At 40.5% G+C, this 20,105-nt stretch overlaps 1 protein-coding gene across 3 annotated transcripts in view; it reads left to right on the top strand.

Moving 5' to 3' along the window:
• Positions 1–20,105, top strand: part of robo3 (roundabout, axon guidance receptor, homolog 3 (Drosophila)) — a 239,845-nt gene that overhangs the window by 149,903 nt on the left and 69,837 nt on the right. For all 3 annotated transcript variants that reach the window (XM_061740241.1, XM_061740242.1, XM_061740243.1), the window contains exons 3-4: positions 17,777–17,934; positions 18,251–18,371. In XM_061740241.1, the coding sequence (XP_061596225.1) occupies positions 17,777–17,934; positions 18,251–18,371 (279 nt within the window). The remainder of the gene's footprint in view (positions 1–17,776; positions 17,935–18,250; positions 18,372–20,105) is intronic.

The raw sequence follows: 20,105 nt of genomic DNA, 5'->3' as shown, positions 1-20,105 counted from the left end.
TGGTGGTGGTGGTGGGTGGCGGTAAGGGGGGGTCCACGGGCTCCTGTGGTGTGGTGTGCTGCAGGGTGGGTAGGAGGTTGGAGGGTGGTCATTGCAGCTCTCCCTATAGCAGTGTGGAGCATAAACTGACTTTGCTTTATTTCTTGTTCAAGCATTTACACCAACTCCCAGTCTGTATCATTGGTTGATTTCTCTTATTATCATCAGATTCAATTATGGTTGACCAATTCCCTCCTCCTTCTCCCTCTTTGTTACAGCAGTCTATACCTTGTTTTTGCCAGTTGGATTTAATTTAAGAGGTTTCACAAGTATATGTCATTTACCATTAAGGCCATTTTAATTTGTATTCAGATGAACGACCACTGACTGGGTTGTTGATCTGTTCAGTTCAGATCCGACCTCTGACTCGGCCATTGAAGAGATTTTAGTTTCTTTGCCCTCAGAGGGTTTTGAGTTTCCTCCTCAGTGTGTTCAGGGTCATGATCCAGCTGTTTTGTGAATATCCATCCATCAGTTTATTATCATTTGTCTGATGTGATCAGATAGTTTAGACCTGTACAACTCAGACATCAGGAAACTTCTGTCAGCAATCACACCATCAATAAACACCAGTGAGACCGTTCAACTGTCAGCCATACATGTCCATATCATAGTAATGCCTCTGCCTTGTCTGACACATGACAATGTCTGCTTTGGACATGAGATGTTCTCTTCCTTCTCCAGACCTTTCTGTCCAAACCATCTGAATTCAGAACATGGAGGATTTGTAGATGTTTTCTGCTGAAGTCTGATCTGTCTTTCCTGTTCCTGAATGTTCCCAGTGGTTTGTACAGTAGCTTGTCAGCCTTCTGTATTTAAGTTCATGACTGTATATGTTGACAATGGTCCTCCCATCCTCTCCAGAGTAGTCTTGCCTTCTTTTGATGTTGTGAAGAGTTTTTTCTTCAACATGAAATAAATCATCCAGTTGTGTAGTAGGCGATAGTCTAATGATGACCACCTTACCTTCAGATCTCATTGGTCTTCATGTCGATAGTTCCAGTCAAACATCTGCAAATACTAACTCAGTACCTGATATCAGCCTCAGACATTTAATCTGCTTAATTTGTCTTGAAGTAACCATGGCGTGCACCAGACCTAAACAGTTAACTTCTCTTCAGTCACTTATCCAAACACTTTTATAGCCGCTGAAAATGAACGTGCTACGTTTGAAATGGCTGCAATTCCTAAATTGCAGAAAGTACATTTACATAAAACGTTTTAATTTATAGCCGAAATTCTACACTTTGATCACACCTTAATTGGTTTATTTCACATCCATTGTGTTGGTGTGTAGAAGAAACATTGTAAATGAAATACTTCCGGACCTGACCGTATCGCTTTTCTAACTGAAGGTGCAAAATCCATCCCATGTTTGTTTGTTGGCACAGATTCTTTGTGAAAGGAATTTTTTTCTTTCATGCATTTCTTTCAAGCATTTCTTTCAAGCATGGACAGTGAAAAGGTTGATTCTTCAGTTTAATGAAGAGTGGAGAGCTAATAAAATATTTTCAGATATTCTGGTAATATGAGTAAACATGCTTGAGCACTGTCCATGCTCAAGCATGGACAGTGAAAAGCTTTGATTGATTCTTCAGTTTAATGAAGAGTGGAGAGCTAATCAAATATTTTCAGATATTCTGGTAATATGAGTAAACAAACTGTTTAACAAACTGTTAAACTGTTTAATTTGCATTGCAGTATACATGTGAAAGCCATATATTTTCCTTCTTAACACTCAGTGCATTTACATGCACATCTAAATCAAACTATCTAACTATCAAACTGAACCAACAATCTAGTTAAGGATTAAACTGGAATTTCCGAGAAATCCAAGTACACATGCGCGAGAAGACAATCGATTGATGAGTGCGATTATTCCCGCTCCCGCAGCTCGCCACTTCCGGAAGGAGGAGTCCCGGGGCAGTCAGTTGCTCGGTTCAGCGTGCGTTGCGTATACATGCAGAAATAACTCGGATTAGGGCCGCATTATCTGGCACTAACAGCTCGATACCAAGAGCTTCAATTCGGTTCGACTACAGCCCAGCTAAGGTGTATACATGGCTTTTAAAAATTCGATATCAGTCGGATTAAGGCAACAATTCGACTTTCCGTTAGTGCATGTAAACGTACCTACTGACTGAGTTATTGGGGAGGAATCCCCATATACTCAAAGAGGACTCATTTTCTCATCAATTATACATTTTTAGATTGAATCCATAAACCAATAAGCAGCATCCTGAGCTGATAGATCTGTAAGCCATTCACCTTGACTCTGTTTCTACTAATGGGTTTTTTCGGTCTGTGGAGGTCACCTGTCTGGAGAATGTATGCAATCAGTTCACATAAATAGTCTGAAGAGGGAGAAATACATTTTAACCACAGCTCTTTGATGATGTGATATTATTGATCCATGCTTGAAAGTGCTTTTCCTTGCTCCTGACTGCTGGTAGGAGGTTAGAAGTCAGGGTCAGCCATACAGCAGTAACCCAGCATAAGAAACAAGTTAGCATTTTCCCCAAAGACACTCCAGCAGTGAGGATGGTTGGGCCATAACACTGGTTATGTTCTGGGAATTTATTTTGTTTTCCTTGAACCAGGGAGATGCAGCGTTATCTCCATTCCTACAGATCTGCAAACCATAAGTTCTGCTGACTTTGGCCTCCAGGTTGTCAGAACTTTCAGATTAATGACTGTCCCACTCAGTGTGACAACCCTGGTAGGAAAGTTGTGTTTGCAACAGTACGGGGGTGTAGTATTGTATTGTAGTATTGATCCTTTCTAAATTCAGAGTCTCTGGAAGAGACAATGTCTTCATGTCAGGAAATGTTGCTCTAAAATCTCCATACTTTTCTGCATTAATACTGCCATCACAGAAGTGGAGACAAGCTTTGGACCCACTCATACCTCCTTTTAGACCAACTTGAGACCGGATTTGGTTCTGGGCTGGTGTTAGAGCATTTCAGAACTGGTTATACTCTGGAACCTTTTTGGTGGCGCAGCTGGTAGTGCAGCCGTCTCACAGCAAGAAGGTCCTGGGTTCGATTCCCGCCGGGGACGCTGTGGGCGCTGAAGTGCGTGTTAGTTCCCCCATGACTTCAGCGCCCACACCCTGGGTGGGGTTGGTGAAAGGGCCTTTCTGTGTGGAGTTTGCATGTTCTCCCCGTGTTCCCCTGGGTAGCTAATGTGAGCTACCCTCACAAAAACATGCAACAGTCCTGGGCTATACATGCCCCCTCTGGCCAACCGGGGCGCCAGATGGGGTGGGGAGGATCTGGCCGGAATAACGTGATCCTTCCACGCGCTTCGTCCGGCCGGAGAATCCTCACCCTGTCTGGTGAAAAGAAGCGGTCCATCTCTCCTCAGGATAAGAAGGAGACCTGAGCCCAGTGTAGGGCCCTCCTTGGGTTGGCAGAGGGGAACAATGCCCAGGACTGTCTAGGTATGAGCACTGGGTGATGAAATGGGTAAAAAATCGGGGATAAAAAAAAATATTAAATAATATTAAATAAAAAAAATATTAAAAAAAAAAAAAAAAAATACTCTGGAAACTTTGTGTCCAGTTAGGGTTAGGGTTAGGGTTAGGGTTAATCCAGTTCTTCAGTTCAACAAGTATGGCTCATCTAACATTGAAGCCTCTTTTTACTGAACTCTGAATTTCTGTAGGAAAAAAAACACAAATAAGTGTTCTCCTTCAAAACCAGTGTCTGAATGTTGCCAATCAGATTATACCGGCTGTTTTTAGTGGAAGTCATAAATGCCAGCAGTTTATATTAAAACATCTTAAACTAAAAAACACTGCTATTAAATTAAGTTTAAAACAACTATTGTGAGTTTTAGGTGTCATTAGTGAATGTATCTCTGTATTATAGTGTTATTAAAGTGTTCCATGTGGTTCTATCAACTGTTGATGAATGATGCTCTTGATTCAGTTTCATCTGAGGGATGAGTGATCTCAAGTGTCCATTTTAAACTAGTTATCTTGTCTTTTACAGGCTGAAATTCCTCCAGATTCCTGGAATGGCTTAATCATAATCTGATCTGTTGAAGACAAACACAAATCCCTTCAAGACATACTTTGAGGAACATTGTTTTAAGCATTTGGTAATGCAATACAATTTTGTTGCCAAAGTAGAGATCCTCTGTCCATCTTTGTTCCTCAAACTCAGACTTTCATGGATACTGATTTTTGGATCAAATCATCATCGCAATCACCTCTTCACATAACCTGAAATAACATCATTATTTGTTCCCTTCAAATGAAACTAATGAGAAACAAAAACAAAATATTTTGCGTCCGTTCTGTTGTCAAAGGAATAACATTTAAAAGGAAATGTAAGAATCAATGGGTTTTCTTTTCTTCATTTCCATTTTCCATACTATCCAAACTTTTTCTGGTTTGGGGTTGTAAAGCAATAAAACACATGGATGAAGAATGTGCAAAAAAGTAGAGGACTCATACACACATAAAGGATGTTGCATGCCAAGCTAGGTTTGTGGTGGATTAACCTCCAACTTGCTGGTTGGGTGAGCACAGCCAGAGCAGCAGCGTGAGCTCAGAATCGTGATAAAAACCTGCCGCAGGACCACACAGAGGCTGGAGGGATTTCTATTCAACTTGGAAAAGTTTGTGTCTGAATGCACCTGCATGTTTGTGTTTATGGTAGGTTGCTTTTGTTCATGTCCGTGCACTAAATTGGAGCATCATCTATAATTCGGGGTAATGGCAAGGAGATGGAATAAAACCCTCGGAGGAGATTTGTTTTTTCTCCCAAGTAGTTTTATAATACAGACCCCCTCGTTACAGTAAATATGGTTATATCAAACATAGAGGCTTGGTGTGCATCAGACTTGCTCTGCTCTGGTTGACTGTGTGCAAAAGTGTGCATGAGTGAGAACGGAGGAAGAGTGGCGATTCAGAGAGCCTTTTATAACTCCAGAAGCACACAAACTGTACATCTCAGGGCTCCAGACTAACTTTTTTCACTAGGAGCACAGTAGCCCCTAACTGAAAATTTTTAGGGGCACAATCAGAAATTTTAGGAGCGCACATCGTTTATCGACACGCTAACCAAATTTTTACATTTCTACTACATTTCAGTGTATTAGTACTACGTATTTCATAATAGATTAATGAATTACCACAATGTGCTGTTTCAAATGCAGTGTTACATTTTATTGTGCACTTTTAAAGATGCTGCAACATAAAGTAAACTGACAGCACCATTGCTGTCATTATATATAAAAAAAACATACATTCACATGATAAAAAAGTGCTTGGTAACAAAGTGCTTAGTAACCTTTCAGCCATGAATTTAACTGTTAAACACAGTACTTAATAAATGTACAAATATTGGGGGTACTGGCCAATAACATTTCCCTACTTGTGTCTTTACTAAAACCCTGAACTTACACACGTTGACCAAATTCACTGCCTTCACTCAAAAAACTAAGGATCTTACCAAGAAATATTCTTATTTCTAACCTAAAAATGCCATTACACCTGATAACACACATCACTTAAAAGGTTAGGTGTTTTTCCCACGTGTTAAAATTTAACTTTCATTTGTGTCAAGCAAATTTTAATATAAATAAAATAAAATAATATAAATATAAAAATAAAAAAAATAAAATAAAAATAAAAAAAAATAAATATAAAATAAAATAAAATTTATATTATTTATAAAATAATTTTTATTTTCTGCGTCGATTTAAGGCGGAACCATAATTCAGGCGGGGAACATATCGGAGAACAACCAGAAGAATATAGAGTGGATTAAAAATAAAAGTTAAGCACTGAGCTACATGTGTCTCCCGTCTGGGCCATTGCAGACTCATTGCCTGAGCAAGATGTTACTAAAACCAAACATACCCGCCGTCTCTTTCTTATGTGCGCGCCGCGGCGGCAGCGTGTTGTGTCGCATTAAATGTGGTCCGGGCGTAATACCTGCTTTGAGCTGGTGAAATTAAACGAAAAAAAAAAAATAAATAAATAAATAAATAGATCCCCCAACTCATTCCCTTTCACACTCATTGGCCTGTAAATATGTGGGTTCATTGACGCACCCCTTCCACGTTTAACGTGTAAAAGAAAGAAAAAAAAAAAAAAAAAACTGGCACATTTACTGGTCGCACGTGTGCGAGTGGACATGAAATTCAGTCGCACATACTCAAATTATGGTCGCAAAATGCGAGCATTTGGTCGCAGTCTGGAGCCCTGCATCTGGATATATTAAGCCATCCACTTTACATCCAAAGATTAGAAACAGTTGAAGTTCAATTAAAACAAATAACACAGTGATTCTGAAATTTAATCTGACAGTATGGTTTTTATTAACAAATAAAGCAAATAGCATGTTTTAACAAGAACCATATAGAAAATGGCACAACAAAAAGGTAGTTTTAAGCAGTTTAAAAAAGTTTCAAGTAGTTTTAGCAGACAAAAAAAGTTTTCATGATCATTTAAAATGTAAACCAACCAAAAAAGTGCAAGTGAGTGAACTGTAAAACCTGCAGAACTGTGAACAAAAACAGTGCACAGGATATCAAGCCACTAATATTGTTTAAGATAGGTATTCATATGCAACATGGATAGTCAAACAAACAGAAACAACTCTGACAGTTCACATCAAATTATTTTAGCAGCCACCAAAATCTCCACCATAGTCACTATTCAAAATGTAAACAAACAGTTGTGCTTCCTAGAGGGAAGTGAAATGCAAAATCTGCAGAATTGTGAATTAACACAGCACTTATTTTTTTCGTTTAATTTCACCAGCTCAAAGCAGGTATTACGCCCGGACTACATTTAATGCGACACAACGCTCTGCCGCCGCGCACATAAAGTTAGAAGAAAGAGATGGCGGGTATGTTTGGTTTTAGTAACATCATGCTCAGGCAGTCTGCAATGGCCCAGACGGGAGACACATGTAGCTCAGTGCTTAACCTTTATTTTTAATCCACTCTATATTCTTCTGGTTGTTCTACGATATGTTCCCCTAAAGCCTGAATTATGGTTCCGCCTTAAATCGACGCAGAGCCGCCGCCGTAGGCTACGGCGTAGGCTCTGCGTTGTTGTAACGCGGAACCATAAATCAGCTTTCACCCGGTACATACATAGGTTCCTCTAAACATCTGTCCCCGCTACAGTTTTAACTAAAAGAAAATGTGCTCCTATGGTCATGCAACTTGCCGCGGCATGTCATGCGCATGATCAATTAATGCAGACAGCGCGGTGCCAGGAAAGCGGGTTGTGATTGGTTGTCGTGCACTTTGCTGCAGCATGTTTTGCACGTGATCGAGAAAGTATACCCACAGCTGATCACCGTGATCGAACTTAATTTGATCGCGATCACAAATCGAGATCGTATAATCGCCCAGCCCTAGTTCTGGTTGTGTTTGGGTGGTTCAGGGTTGTTCAGGAACAATCCTGATGTTCTGGGTTGTTAATGAACCACACCCCCTGCAAAGTGGTTCTGGTTCTGGTTCTGTCTGAGGTGGTTCTGGTTGTATTCAGGGTGGTTAATGGTGGTCAAAGAACCACACCCCCTGCGACGGGTTCAGGGTTGTTAATGAACAACCCTGATGTTCAGTGTTGTTAATGAACCGCACCCCCAGTTAAGCATTCAGGGTGGTTATGGTTGTGTTCGGGGTGGTTCAGGCTGGTCAACGAACCACACCCCCTGCACGGGGGTGGGGGTGGGGGCAGAATCTGGGCTTTTATTGGGAAAGTAAGTGGACACAAATAGTAGAGAGGGGGAGGAAGACACGCAGCAAAGGGCAACAGGTCAGGACTTGAACCAGCTCTGTCTGCAAGAGGGCGATAGCCTCTGTAAATGGTGCCCGCTCAACCCACTGAGCTATTCAAGGCCCCATCTAATAAATACTTTTACTGAACACACAGCATTATATGACTTCATCGAATAAACAAAACACATATTACAAACAGATATTTCTCTTAGCCAATGGAGATTCCTTTGGTTTATTAACCCCCATGTTTGCTGCTGCCTCAGACCATCAGAGAGTCTGGACTCTGGACTGGATCCTGATAAAAGTGTGGATGACCAGTTTCCTAGAATGGTTTTATCACATTCTGCTCTGTAGAAGAGAAATATGCAAATCTCTTCCGGTCTTTCTGTGAGGAACTTGGTTTTAAAGTTTAATTTTTTATTTTTATTTGTTGCAGGTCCAAATGCAAAGATGGATGGATAGTAACAAATCTTTGGTAAAAAATGTGGGTGGTGTATCAATAAGCCAGATCAAAATTTATAGAAGTAAGTAGTTGTGTTTTTTTTGCAAATCCAAGATTCCTTTTTCAGGTAAAATGTTAATTATGTTAATAAATGTGATTTCTTGGATGGAAAATGATCAATTAGCAGGGCTTTCAGAGAATCATAGAAACTGTTAAAGGTTAGAATTTCAAATTGGGTTAATAAAAGAAGAGATTTTTTTGTCAGCTTCTACCCTGTATCAATTTGGCAACCAATTAAATTCAAATTATCATCTGGAAGTGAAAAGAAACTTTGAATTATTTTCAATTTATTGACGGTGTCTGACAGATCACACAAAGAAAAGAAATTTGGCAGCTCTGTGTGGAAATCATTTTTCCTGTTCTTGTCAGCGTCGTTACTGGGACCAGCTGGTTTCCAGTCGTCTGTTCAGATTTGGTGGCAGCATGGAGGGGGGGGGGTTGCCGGTGTCTTCGGGGGGGTGGGGTGACTGGGACAGTTTGGGCTGCTAAGTGGACTCAGCTGATGATACTGAGCAGCAGCAACGGAAACTAAATGGTCCTGCCAGGGGACGTGCTGAGCACAAAAGAAGATGGAAAGACTGCGTTTTAGGGGGAAACTGCGGCGGACGTTGATTGAACAGCTTGTGTTTGTGTGTCCTTGCAGTGCTTGGGCTGAGAAGGTGACCCTTCTGGGCTTGTGGAGGCAGTAATTGAAATGCTATCTCGCTCTGATTCCCATTCATTTAACTTTAACACCGGCTCAATTTAGTAGTGGACTGTATGAGTGTTTCTAGAAGCTCAACAACACAAAGACGTTTAGTCAAAGCCATAACATTCTGTTAGGACAGAGAATAAAAACTAAAATAAATGTGATGGACGTGTGTGTGTGTGTGTGTGTGTGTGTGTGTGTGTGTGTGTGTGTGTGTGTGTGTGTGTGTGTGTGTGTTAGGAATGGGTGATATTTTACCGTCCACGATAAACCGTCAAAAAAATTCCCCACGGTAAGAATTTGTCATCTCGCAATAAAAACGATAAATTCCTGTTGATGTTTTTGTGTAAAACTGATTTATGGCAGGAAGGAAGGAAGGAAGGAAGGAAGGAAGGAAGGAAGGAAGGAAGGAAGGAAGGAAGGAAGGAAGGAAGGAAGGAAGGAAGGAAGGAAGGAAGGAAGGAAGGAAGGAAGGAAGGAAGGAAGGAAGGAAGGAAAGAAAGAAATGAGCCTGAAAGAAAGAAAGAAAGAAAGAAAGAAAGAAAGAAAGAAAGAAAGAAATGAGCCTGAAAGAAAGAAAGAAGGAAAGAAAGAAAGAAAGAAAGAAAGAAAGAAAGAAAGAAAGAAAGAAAGAAAGAAAGAAAGAAAGAAAGAAAGAAAGAAAGAAAGAAAGAAAGAAAGAAAGAAAGAAAGAAAGAAAGAAAGAAAGAAAGAAAGAAAGAAAGAAAGAAAGAAAGAAAGAAAGAAAGAAAGTTTTGCAGTACAGGTGTACTAATTTAATTGGTTTTTAGCCCAGTATTTTTATATTTAATTGGTGTAGTTTAGTTAGTTTAGGTTTTTTTATCGTCATTTTTATCGTTATCGGGATAAATGCCAGAAATGATCGTGATACATTTTTTAGTCCATACCGCCCATCCCTAGTGTGTGTGCTGCTGGAATTCACACCTTAGACTGTATATTTACACGAATCTGCACATTGTGCATGCAGATGGCGTCATTGGTTTGTTTGCTGCCACAGCTGCCGAGCATCGTTTGGGGGGGGGGTGTGTTTTCAGTGGGAGCATGGACATCTGTCTCCATACTCCACACACAGCGCCCCCCAATCTTCACCCAGATCGCACACACTCACACACACTAATATATTGAGCTTGCCGTTCGGCCGGGTGGGATGTTGATAGGGATCAGAGGGAGTTCACTCTGGATAATGAGAGTGGCTGATGGAGGTGGCTCCTGGTGGGGGCCCCTGGCGGGCCTGAGTGCCTGGACCGATATTGGCACTGGAGCAGACCACGCCCCCAGAGGGAAAGGAAACATGTTTGTGTTGGTGTGTTTGTGTACGTGTGTTCACACGAAAGCAGATTGCTTCATGACGAGACAAGATGTGGGTTGATGGATTGACAGATGCCCTGCTCAATCCCCCACAGCAGAGCTGGAACCTGACAGGGCTTTACTCCGTACCCCTCCTCCCATCACTCTCTTGCTGCCATGTGAATATGCTCTCTCGAGGGAATGTTGCTGTGAGACACACAAATACAAGAAGAAAATGAATGACAGCTAAAGAAAGCGGGCCAGAGCTTACTGTAAAGCGGTTTCTGTAACCAGTAATTAAATATCCAGTGACTGCACTACAATTCTGATGTTCAGGTGATCAAACAAGTCTTATTTCAGCACGTACTTGGACAAAAAGGGCTGTCTCCTCTTGCTTTGGTACTGTGTATCATGTTTTATCATGTGGTTTTTATCTCACATATGATATAAAGCATGAATCTTTCAGTTAGCAGGTTATCTCCATTTCAAACGTGTCCACTGGAGCTCCTACCCCTGTGCCGGTGCTTTGATTAAAGAACACCATTCGGGCCCACTGGTGGGGATTACCCTGGCTTTGTTGAAGGGGTTTAAGGAAAGGGTCAAAGTGCACCCACTAATATGGGCCCCCAAGGGCCTTGTGGGTAATTGGCAGTGTCTAATAAACTTCTTGAAACCCTCTTTTCCCTCAGATTTGGTGAGTGCTGAGGGCAGAATGGGAATGATCCGGCTCCCCCGGAGCCCTGATTTCAGGATGGTTTGTGACGGGTCATGACAGCCGTCCTTTAACCCCCCAAGCATGCAAATTCAGATCTGGGGACGAGTCTGCTGTCCTGTTTCCTCTTTCATTTTGCGTGACAGGACAGGCTCCTGAACAATTTAGCCATTTTTTTAAATCTACTGTGAATAGTTATTGAGAAGGATGTCAGCAGTGTGTATGGATAAGGTCAGGCGTGTGTTCTAGCATATCATTTCAGGATTGAAGGGTGCCCCAAATGCTCTGTGACAAAATAATTGGCCATCACTATACAGGCCTGACTAAAGACACAAGCAGCACTTGTGTCCCTTCTGAGGGAGCCAGATAAAACAGAAAAGAACAATGATTTAGGAACCAACAATGAATTGGGAGGTTGTCTGTTTTAAAGCGCACAGGTTCTGCCTGCTAACGAGGAGGAGAGAAATATCCTCATCTGGTCCTAAATGCTGATGTTACCTTCCCCCATGACCTTCGATTACAAAGATACATTCAGAAAAAGACCCAACACTATCTTGTCAAGAAGAGGAATGAGGCTTCCTATCATGCAGCTGGCACTGAGATAGCATGTATTCAGCAAACCCAGGTGCTTCAGATAAAGAAACGTCCTCACGAGTCTGAATAATTTCATCTGGATGGATGCATGGATGGACAGACAGATGGATGCACGAGTAGATGAAGGGGCAGATAGATATATGGATGGTTGTAATATTGCAAATATCCTGAGGCTTTCAGCTCGCTGACGCTGCCACAAGGGAGGTGTTGTCATTAATCAAAGCAGGCATTGCCCCCCCACGCCCCCAGCACACAGTCCTATGACACTACTGCGATGCCGCTGCTGTTACACACTACATTCAACAACACATTTGTGGACTCAGCTTTTGCAAACACTTTCTCATGTCTGATGACAAATAATGATCACTCCAAACTTCCATCCATCCATTTTCTATACCCAATTTTTCCTTTGCAGGGTCACAGGGGTCTGCTGGAGCCTATCCCAGGTCATTATAGGCGAGAGGCAGGGGTTCAGCCTGGACAGGTCGCCAGTCCATCGCAGCACTCCAAACTTGGATTCTTTTATTTTTCATCATCCTGATGTAGATTTGCAGCTGTGTTTGGGGTAATTTCCTGTCGCATGACAGTTCCAGCCCAGCTTCAGCCATCATACAGATCACATTTGTCATGTTCCACTTAGGGCTGTTCGATTTTGCCCAAAAATAAAATTTCGATTTTTTTCTCTCAAAATCCGATTTTCGATTACGATTATTTTGTGAATTGACAAAAGGCAAAGAAATGATTTCAAATATGCTGTTTTTTTATTGAACATTTGCCCCATTGGGCTTTAAGTGCAAACTTTGCTCTTATTAAACCAAAAATGAATGAATAAAGTGCAAAACTCTGTAAAATAAGTTGAAAAAAAGTTTTAAAAAATATAATAAAATATAAAGTTTTATCTCTGAAAAAAAATCAGCAAATCAGCACTTGCAAACATACAGTAAGTAATATTTCCAATTAAATAAAATAAGACATTTTCTAATTAAACTAAACTGGGTCTTTGCATGCTAAATAATAATGCAACCCATGAAGGAGGTAGAGGTGTGTAATGTCAGTCATTACATTTGCTATTCACATTTGCAAGTTTTTTGCAAGGAACACGAGCCGGTCTACCGCATCTGGCTTGAGGGATGCCCGGTGGCATGTTACAACGCCCCCTCCTACACTAAAGAGCCTCTCCGATGGGGCACTTGTCGCAGGTATTGAGAGGTATTTCCATCAATCATTAATATGGTATCAATCATTAATATCTGTGCAGACAAGGTAAAAAAAAAAATTTAAAAAAAAAGTGAAAAATCGATTTTACGATTTTCACGTTTTAACATCGTTCTAATTACATAATCGCGATTACGATTTAAAATCGATTAATCGAACAGCCCTAGTTCCACTTAATGCCTGACAGGTGTCCATGGTCCCAGACCATCATTCCTCCACCGTCGTGCTTGACAGTGGGTCTGAGGCATTTTGAACCACACCCCCTGCAACGCGTTCAGGGTGGTACTGGTTATGTTCGGGGGGGTTCAGACATTACGACCAAACATCTCCACTTTGGTCCAGAGGACATGTTTCCAGAAGTCTGCTGGTTTGTTAAGATGCAGTTTTGTGAACCTCAGTCCTGCTTCCATGTTCTTTTTAGATAGAAGAGGTTTTCTCCTGGAAACTTCCAAACAAACTGTGCTGGTTCAGTCTTCTTTTAATTCTGTTGTCATGGACCTGAACATCTAACATGGTCAGTGAGGCCTGGAGGTTCTGACTTTCATTTTTCCCTGAGCATTGCACAGCCTGACCATGGTGTTTTAAATCGAATGTTTTCCACTTGTGAATATCTTTTTTTCCCTGCCAAACATGGAACTCGAAATAGTTTGGAAACAGTTTTGTGTGCAGTAACACTTGCTTTCCTAAGATAATTCTGTTAGTTCATCAAGGGCTTAATTATCAGCAGCATCTGTCTGCAACGTACCCTCTTAAAGGGGACCTATTATGGCATCTAATACCTATTTTAAACAGGCCTTGAATGTCTTAAAAACAATCTTTTGATTTTTTTTACTAAATAAATTAGAAATTCAGCCACTGAGCCATGTCTTTAGCATCCCATTCTCTAACCTCATTATCTATGCAGGATTCTGAGTGGGCGGGGAGGCTATGATAATGAGGCACTGTGCTGATTGGCTGCCTGAATGATGCGTAGAAAATGGTGGAAGCTCCGGCCGATGGAGTTGTTGTTGTTGTTCTGGCCAGAGTTAGTTGTGGGCGTGGTTTCATGCATCGCTCCGTCGTTACGTAACGAAAGGGAGCAGAATCTGAACGGCTCGTAGATCCACATGACACTGGACGGCTCATCCGGGCGGCTGTACAGACACTGCAGAATTTGGTTGCTTTCCTCCTTCTCTGAGTTGGCAGGCTGAGAGGAGACCACTTTACATATGTTAAAGCAAGAAAAAACGTGTTTTTCATAATAGGTCCCCTTTAAATTCAGTAACAACAGTAAGGGGGTAACTGGTATTGCCTGCATGATTTCTCTTTTTCTCTTTTGCTTAATTTTCATCTAAAACAAACCCAATATAGTCCATGATTAGTTGGTGTAAGCAGTGTTCACCCTGCAGGAAATCAGAGCAAAGGCTTATCCAGGTCCTCTGTTGTGTTCAAGTCTTCAAAAAGAGCCAGCAGACCAATCATTTTGACATCGGCCCATCCCAGATCCCCTCTTATACTGTAGCAGTATTGATCCTGTGCAGCATAATTTTAGATTTGATGCTGTCAGTGTTGCAGATGACACTAAAGAAAATTTTAAATGCAATTTGATCTGTGGTAGAAATCCACTTAGGATCTTATGTGCAACCCCTCCACATGTGGCTAAGATCCAATTTACAAAAATTGGGTTTGTTTTTGATGTTGAAGCTTTTAAAAAAATCATTTTGGATTAGCAGTTTGGGCTTACTGTGTGAGCATAATTATTGTGTTTTCACATCAAACTTCAAGCTAAGCATTCTTGAAAGAGAATTTCAGACACACTTTATCCATCAAATGTCCGAACAGTTGCTCATTTATGTTATTGGAGACAAATTAATCTGTTTTTTTATCAGGAATTGAAAAAAGACTGTTTCAGACTATTTGCTAGTTTTAAGAAATCCAGTCAAGAACATTTTTCTTCCCAATTGGTAAAAAGTTTTTTGCTTAAAATAAGACAAATGTGACTAGAATTAGGAGTATTAGACTTATTATTAGTGAGGCTGCTTTCGCAGTGAGAGTGGAGCAAGTAATAAAACATTAATCTCAGTAAGAAGTGTTCTGACTCACAGTTTGTATTAAAAGAAAATTGCTTGTCTTGGAACAGTTTATAGGAGTACACGTTAGAGACACTTTCTGACAGTTTCAAATAATCGATCATCCATCCCATACCCAGCATGATTCCACCCGTCTCTGCGGAGATGTTCTTCAATAAAGTGACCATTTGGTTCTTATTGAAGAGCTTTATTAAAGATCGCTCAATGGGGTCGGAGTTTCAAATAAAGCCTGGCTCTGTGGTCTACCTGAATCTTTATCATAAAATTACCACACCAACTCAGAGAACTATGAGTTCACACCACAATAAACTCTAATATAAGACGTTTCGCTGTCATGACAGTATAAATGTTGCTGCCATTAAGTCAGCAACATTTCAGCCTGAAGGGTTAGAAGTAATTCTGTTGGTGTGGTTCACAAAATGAGCAGACATCTCGTACAAATGTTACAGTTGATTTTCTTAATTTGGGAGACACTTCCTTTACCATCATCTAACACCTTTTATTTTGAGTAGAAATGTTTCTTTGAGCAGCTGTGGATGTAATTTAGAATGTCAAGTTCAATACTGCTTCTTATCTTGCAGATCTTTGCACATTAAGTAGAAAGTTGAATCAGAACAAAATTCCTTTATATTTCTATGATTTATTGATATCACAAACCATTTCTATGACAATCAGACATGTTCTCCTTTGGATCAATGAATCACCAGCTCCTTGATGTCCCAGTGTTATTTCTGCTCACGCTGCAGATTCATAAGGTCTATGTAGAATATAAGTTATGTTAATAATAAATAGATGTTTTTGCCCTTTTTTATTGATCTGTCTAATCATTTTGATTCTGTGGATCACATGATCATTTCATTCAGTTAGAAGGTATGACTGCCAACCCAGTCACTGAGAGTGTTCCTCAGGGATCGATCCTGGGAACACTTTAGTTTACTGTAGAGAACACTGGAGCCCTACACCCGGTCTACCGTACAGCTGTGGACTCAGTGTACCGTGGAGCAGTAAACTGAGTTTAAATCTCAAGAATTTCTCCCTGGTTAAATGAAGGTTAATAATAGATTAAAACAAAACAAAAACAAAATATGAATCTTCATATTTTGAAAGTATCTTAAAAATGACAGCATGACACAAACAATGATTTTCATCTATTTCTGGAGGCTCATTGGTGAGCATCCAGGCCAGAAAAGATTGAAGCAAGAATGTTTGATCGTGGTTGTAAATCCCAGGGGGACTTGGACCATCCTCCCTGTCTGTAATCGGAGACATCAACCTATACACACTGCAGTGAAAAAGAAAGTAAAAGCCTGACGCCTGCAAGTATGAGCCACTAGATGTTGACTACAGAGGGATCAAAAAAGGAGGCATCGTGACCCAAAGATGAATCCAAATGTTTTATGAATTAGACTCTAGAAAGCACTGTAGACGGATCTTTCTCTAAATTCAATATTCAGACTGACTTCCTGCTGTTGATGAAATTGATTTTTCTGGTTTTCTTGTTGGGATGGTAATTTTAGTCTTTGATGTGTGTTTATGCCCCGTGTGTGAGAAGTTAGTGTGTGTGTGTGTGTGTGTGTGTGTGTGTGTGTGTGTGTGTGTGTGTGTGTGTGTGTGTGTGTGTGGAGGGGGGACAGATTGAATAATTCATCCTCTTTGTGTGTGAGCCACAGGAGTCTTCATTATTGATGTGCTGTGATCTCTCTCTCTCTCTCTCACACACACACACACACACACACACACACACACACACACAAAATAATAAGTGAATGAAGACCTCAGGGATACAGACATCATGCTAAATTCAGTCATGACAAACACAGTATCAACAATAGAAATGTCCAATCATGCTTTGTGCTGCACAGCTCTGTGAGACAGAGAAAGAAAATCTTTTTTTTCTTATTTTCCACCTGTGTCATTTCTGTCAGTATCTAGTAATAAACTCTACAGATATAATGTTGGTGACTGAATCAGCAAATTTTAGTAGCCTATGTTTTTTTTTATGTAAAAACATAATAAATATCATCCGAGCATAGTGGTTCCTTTTTTTTTTAACAATATCTTTATTGATTTTTCATTCAAACACAGAGTATTATAATAAAGGACATTTCACAGCTATTTTTGACTTAACAGTCTTAACCCCCCCATCCCTACGCACATCATAGTGGTTCCTAATACTGTGTAACCCCCCCGCAAAAAAAAGAAAAAAAACACACATTTTTTTGCCATTATTTATTTAAGAAACATGAATCCAAAAACTAAAACATGTGGGCAATACTAAACTCACTTACAGCTTCCATAGGATTTTAGAGGGTACGGTTCGACGAGGTGCTGCTCATCATCAACACTGATGAGCTAATTATTTTTAAATGCATGCAGGGCTCTATTAAAATCTAAAAAAGCAGAAATGTTGGCAGTTTGCTGATCTGGAGCTTCGTGTTGAAGCATCTGAAGCATTTGCCGAATGCAAAGCACCTCAACAACAAAACACAGGATTAGCAGAGCTGTTACTGTGTGTGTGTGTGTGTGCGTGTGTGCGTGCGTGCGTGCGTGCGTGCGTGCGTGCGTGCGTGCGTGCGTGCGTGCGTGCGTGCGTGCGTGCGTGCGTGTGCGTGTGTGTGTGTGTGAGACATCACACAGTGGCAAGTAAAAGTATGTGAAGTCTTTATGAAACTAGTAAAAATAGCGAATCTAGTAAATAGTAATGATCAGGGCAAATAGTAATTAGTATTCAATAGTAATAGTAAACAGCAACAGTGAATAGCAAGTAAAAATACTGGCAAAATACAAAAACTTGTATTATGCACTATGGCCATAAAATGTGATCTCATGTTTGAAGACAGTATCATCAGCGTAGAGTTTTACTTACAGTCCTTGCACCTTGTTTCTTTTTTTAAACCCAGTTCTAAGAGATGACTTCCGTCAGACACCCAGTGATGTGATAGTGGCAGCAGGTGAGCCAGCGGTTATGGAGTGCATCCCCCCCAGAGGACATCCAGAGCCCACCATCTCCTGGAAGAGAAACAACATCCGGGTCAACGATCGAGATGAAAGGATTACTGTAAGTTGGCTTCTGCCTCTACAAATAATGTCTGCAATATACAATCAAGTGCTGATGAATACCTGTGACCGATTATTGCCATCTGACCAGCGGAAACTGTTTCCATGGCAACTGGCCCAGAGCTGTAGCAGTTGTAGTGATGGAAGAACTAACAGTGGAACCATCTGTCCTGACAAACACCGAAAATGACTGAGTCTGACAAACGTGGATCAATATTTTCTTTCCAGCTTTTCTCCTCTTGTTTCTCTCGTCCTCTACAATCTCTTCTCACACTCTCTTCTGCCTTCCTTTTCATCTTTTTCCTCCCTGCATTTAGATACGAGGAGGAAAGCTGATGATTTCTAACACCAGAAAAAGTGATGCTGGCATGTACGTCTGCGTGGGAACCAACATGGTTGGAGAAAAAGACAGTGATCCTGCTGAGCTCGTGGTGTTTGGTGAGTCATGTTAACTCCTGGTATCACGCAGTCAAAGATGAAACATGTGGGAAGGACTCCTGTTCCCTGATTCCACATAACAAAATACTACATTCCACATAACAAAACACTACATTTTTATTTTTATGTGGCAAACTATGATGAGTATTTTCAAGGATCATGTTAGATGTTCATACGGTAAAGAGTTACAAAGCACACAACACTTGAGAAAAAATCCAGTGCAAAGTCCATTAAAGCAATAATATATCAAAACAGTAAATGAGCAAAACTAATTAAGTAAAAAAGTAAAACACAAATCATTTGTGTCACTGAAAAACATTTCCTGTCCACCAAGACCACCAAGGTGTTGGGACTGTGATGTGAACCTCTTCACATCACAGTCCCGACACCTCCGGATGTGTCTCTCTCCTGCTTTATCCACCTGGAGGCAGCGTCTTAAAACTCACTATCACCTACTCTTTCACTCCCACAGCTTCCTCCTCTTTCTCAGCAACCAAATGTTGTGTCTTGCCATCTCATTTTTGACTGGTTGAAGGAGTCATGGGAGGGATATCATGTTTTTTGGGGGGTTGTTTTGTTTGTTTTTTATTTTGCTGACAGACATTTTCCTGAGAGTAGTCCATTTTTACCGTGTCCTCCTGCACTATACGAGATTATAATATGAAGGAAAAAGCTGATATTTTGAGAATTCCAAGTAGGGCTGTGCGATTAATCGATTTTAAATCTAAATCGGATTTATTAATCACAATCGATGTTAAAAAAAGGAAATGGGAAAATCGATTTTCCTTTTTTGCAGCTGGCTGCATTACAGACAGAGCTCGTCTAGTCATCTTTGTTTGGTCAAGAAAATTGTAAATGTCACTTTACTAAACTCAAGGAGGATTTACAGTATCTTTCAGTTGCACTTCATTCCCAATAGGGAAATTTGTTTGCTATTTTTCTTTAAAAATTAAGATAAAATATTTGAAACAATTCTTTTCCATTGTTTTCCTTTTGTAGTTTTACCAAAAAAATCGAAATCGAAATCGAAAATCGGGTTTTCAGAGAAAAAAATCTGGATTTTATTTTTTTCCAAAATCGCCCAGCCCTAATTTCAAGCTTATTTGATCATTATTTTGGTTTTGCTTGGCCTATCAACATGCTTCAGCTGGTATATAGTTGAAACTTCACACTTTCAACACAAGTTGAAACAGAGACTCAGTGAGGCTTCATCTTGCTGCTTCATCGCTGTTAACTAGTGATATGATTCGGATGCACCAAAACGTCCATCAACTCAAGAGAGTTAAGGATAAGTTTCCATTACTGGGGGTCCTGGGTAGAATCTAGGATACTGGAATTGATACAGTACCAACTTCCTTCTCAGTCCTGTCAGACATCGTGTCTGTTTTTAGTAATGGACCCAATAGGAACCACTGACTTGGAAGACTACCACTCCATACCACCTGAGGGCAGTGGTACACCACTTTCACTATTTACCAGTCGCCAATGAAGAAGAAAAAGAATAAGACAACAAAGAAAAGAAATAATCTGGAATGTTGAGATCAACATTGAATATGCTGAGATTGTTGATGCTTTTCTGTTTTCCGTTTGCACTGCAGTGGTGGAAATGACTGAGAAAAGACAACCTGTATTTAAAGAGGATATTGAACATGGACAACATAACGTCCTGCCTATGGCATATTCAGTCAGCACTGGGTCAACACATCTCCTCCATGTAACACTTTTCAGGTCTGT

Source organism: Cololabis saira, chromosome 14 (assembly GCF_033807715.1).
Source record: "Cololabis saira isolate AMF1-May2022 chromosome 14, fColSai1.1, whole genome shotgun sequence".
In the NCBI taxonomy this organism is placed as follows: Eukaryota; Metazoa; Chordata; class Actinopteri; order Beloniformes; family Belonidae; genus Cololabis; species Cololabis saira.
This window is presented reverse-complemented; position numbering and strand designations above follow the sequence as displayed.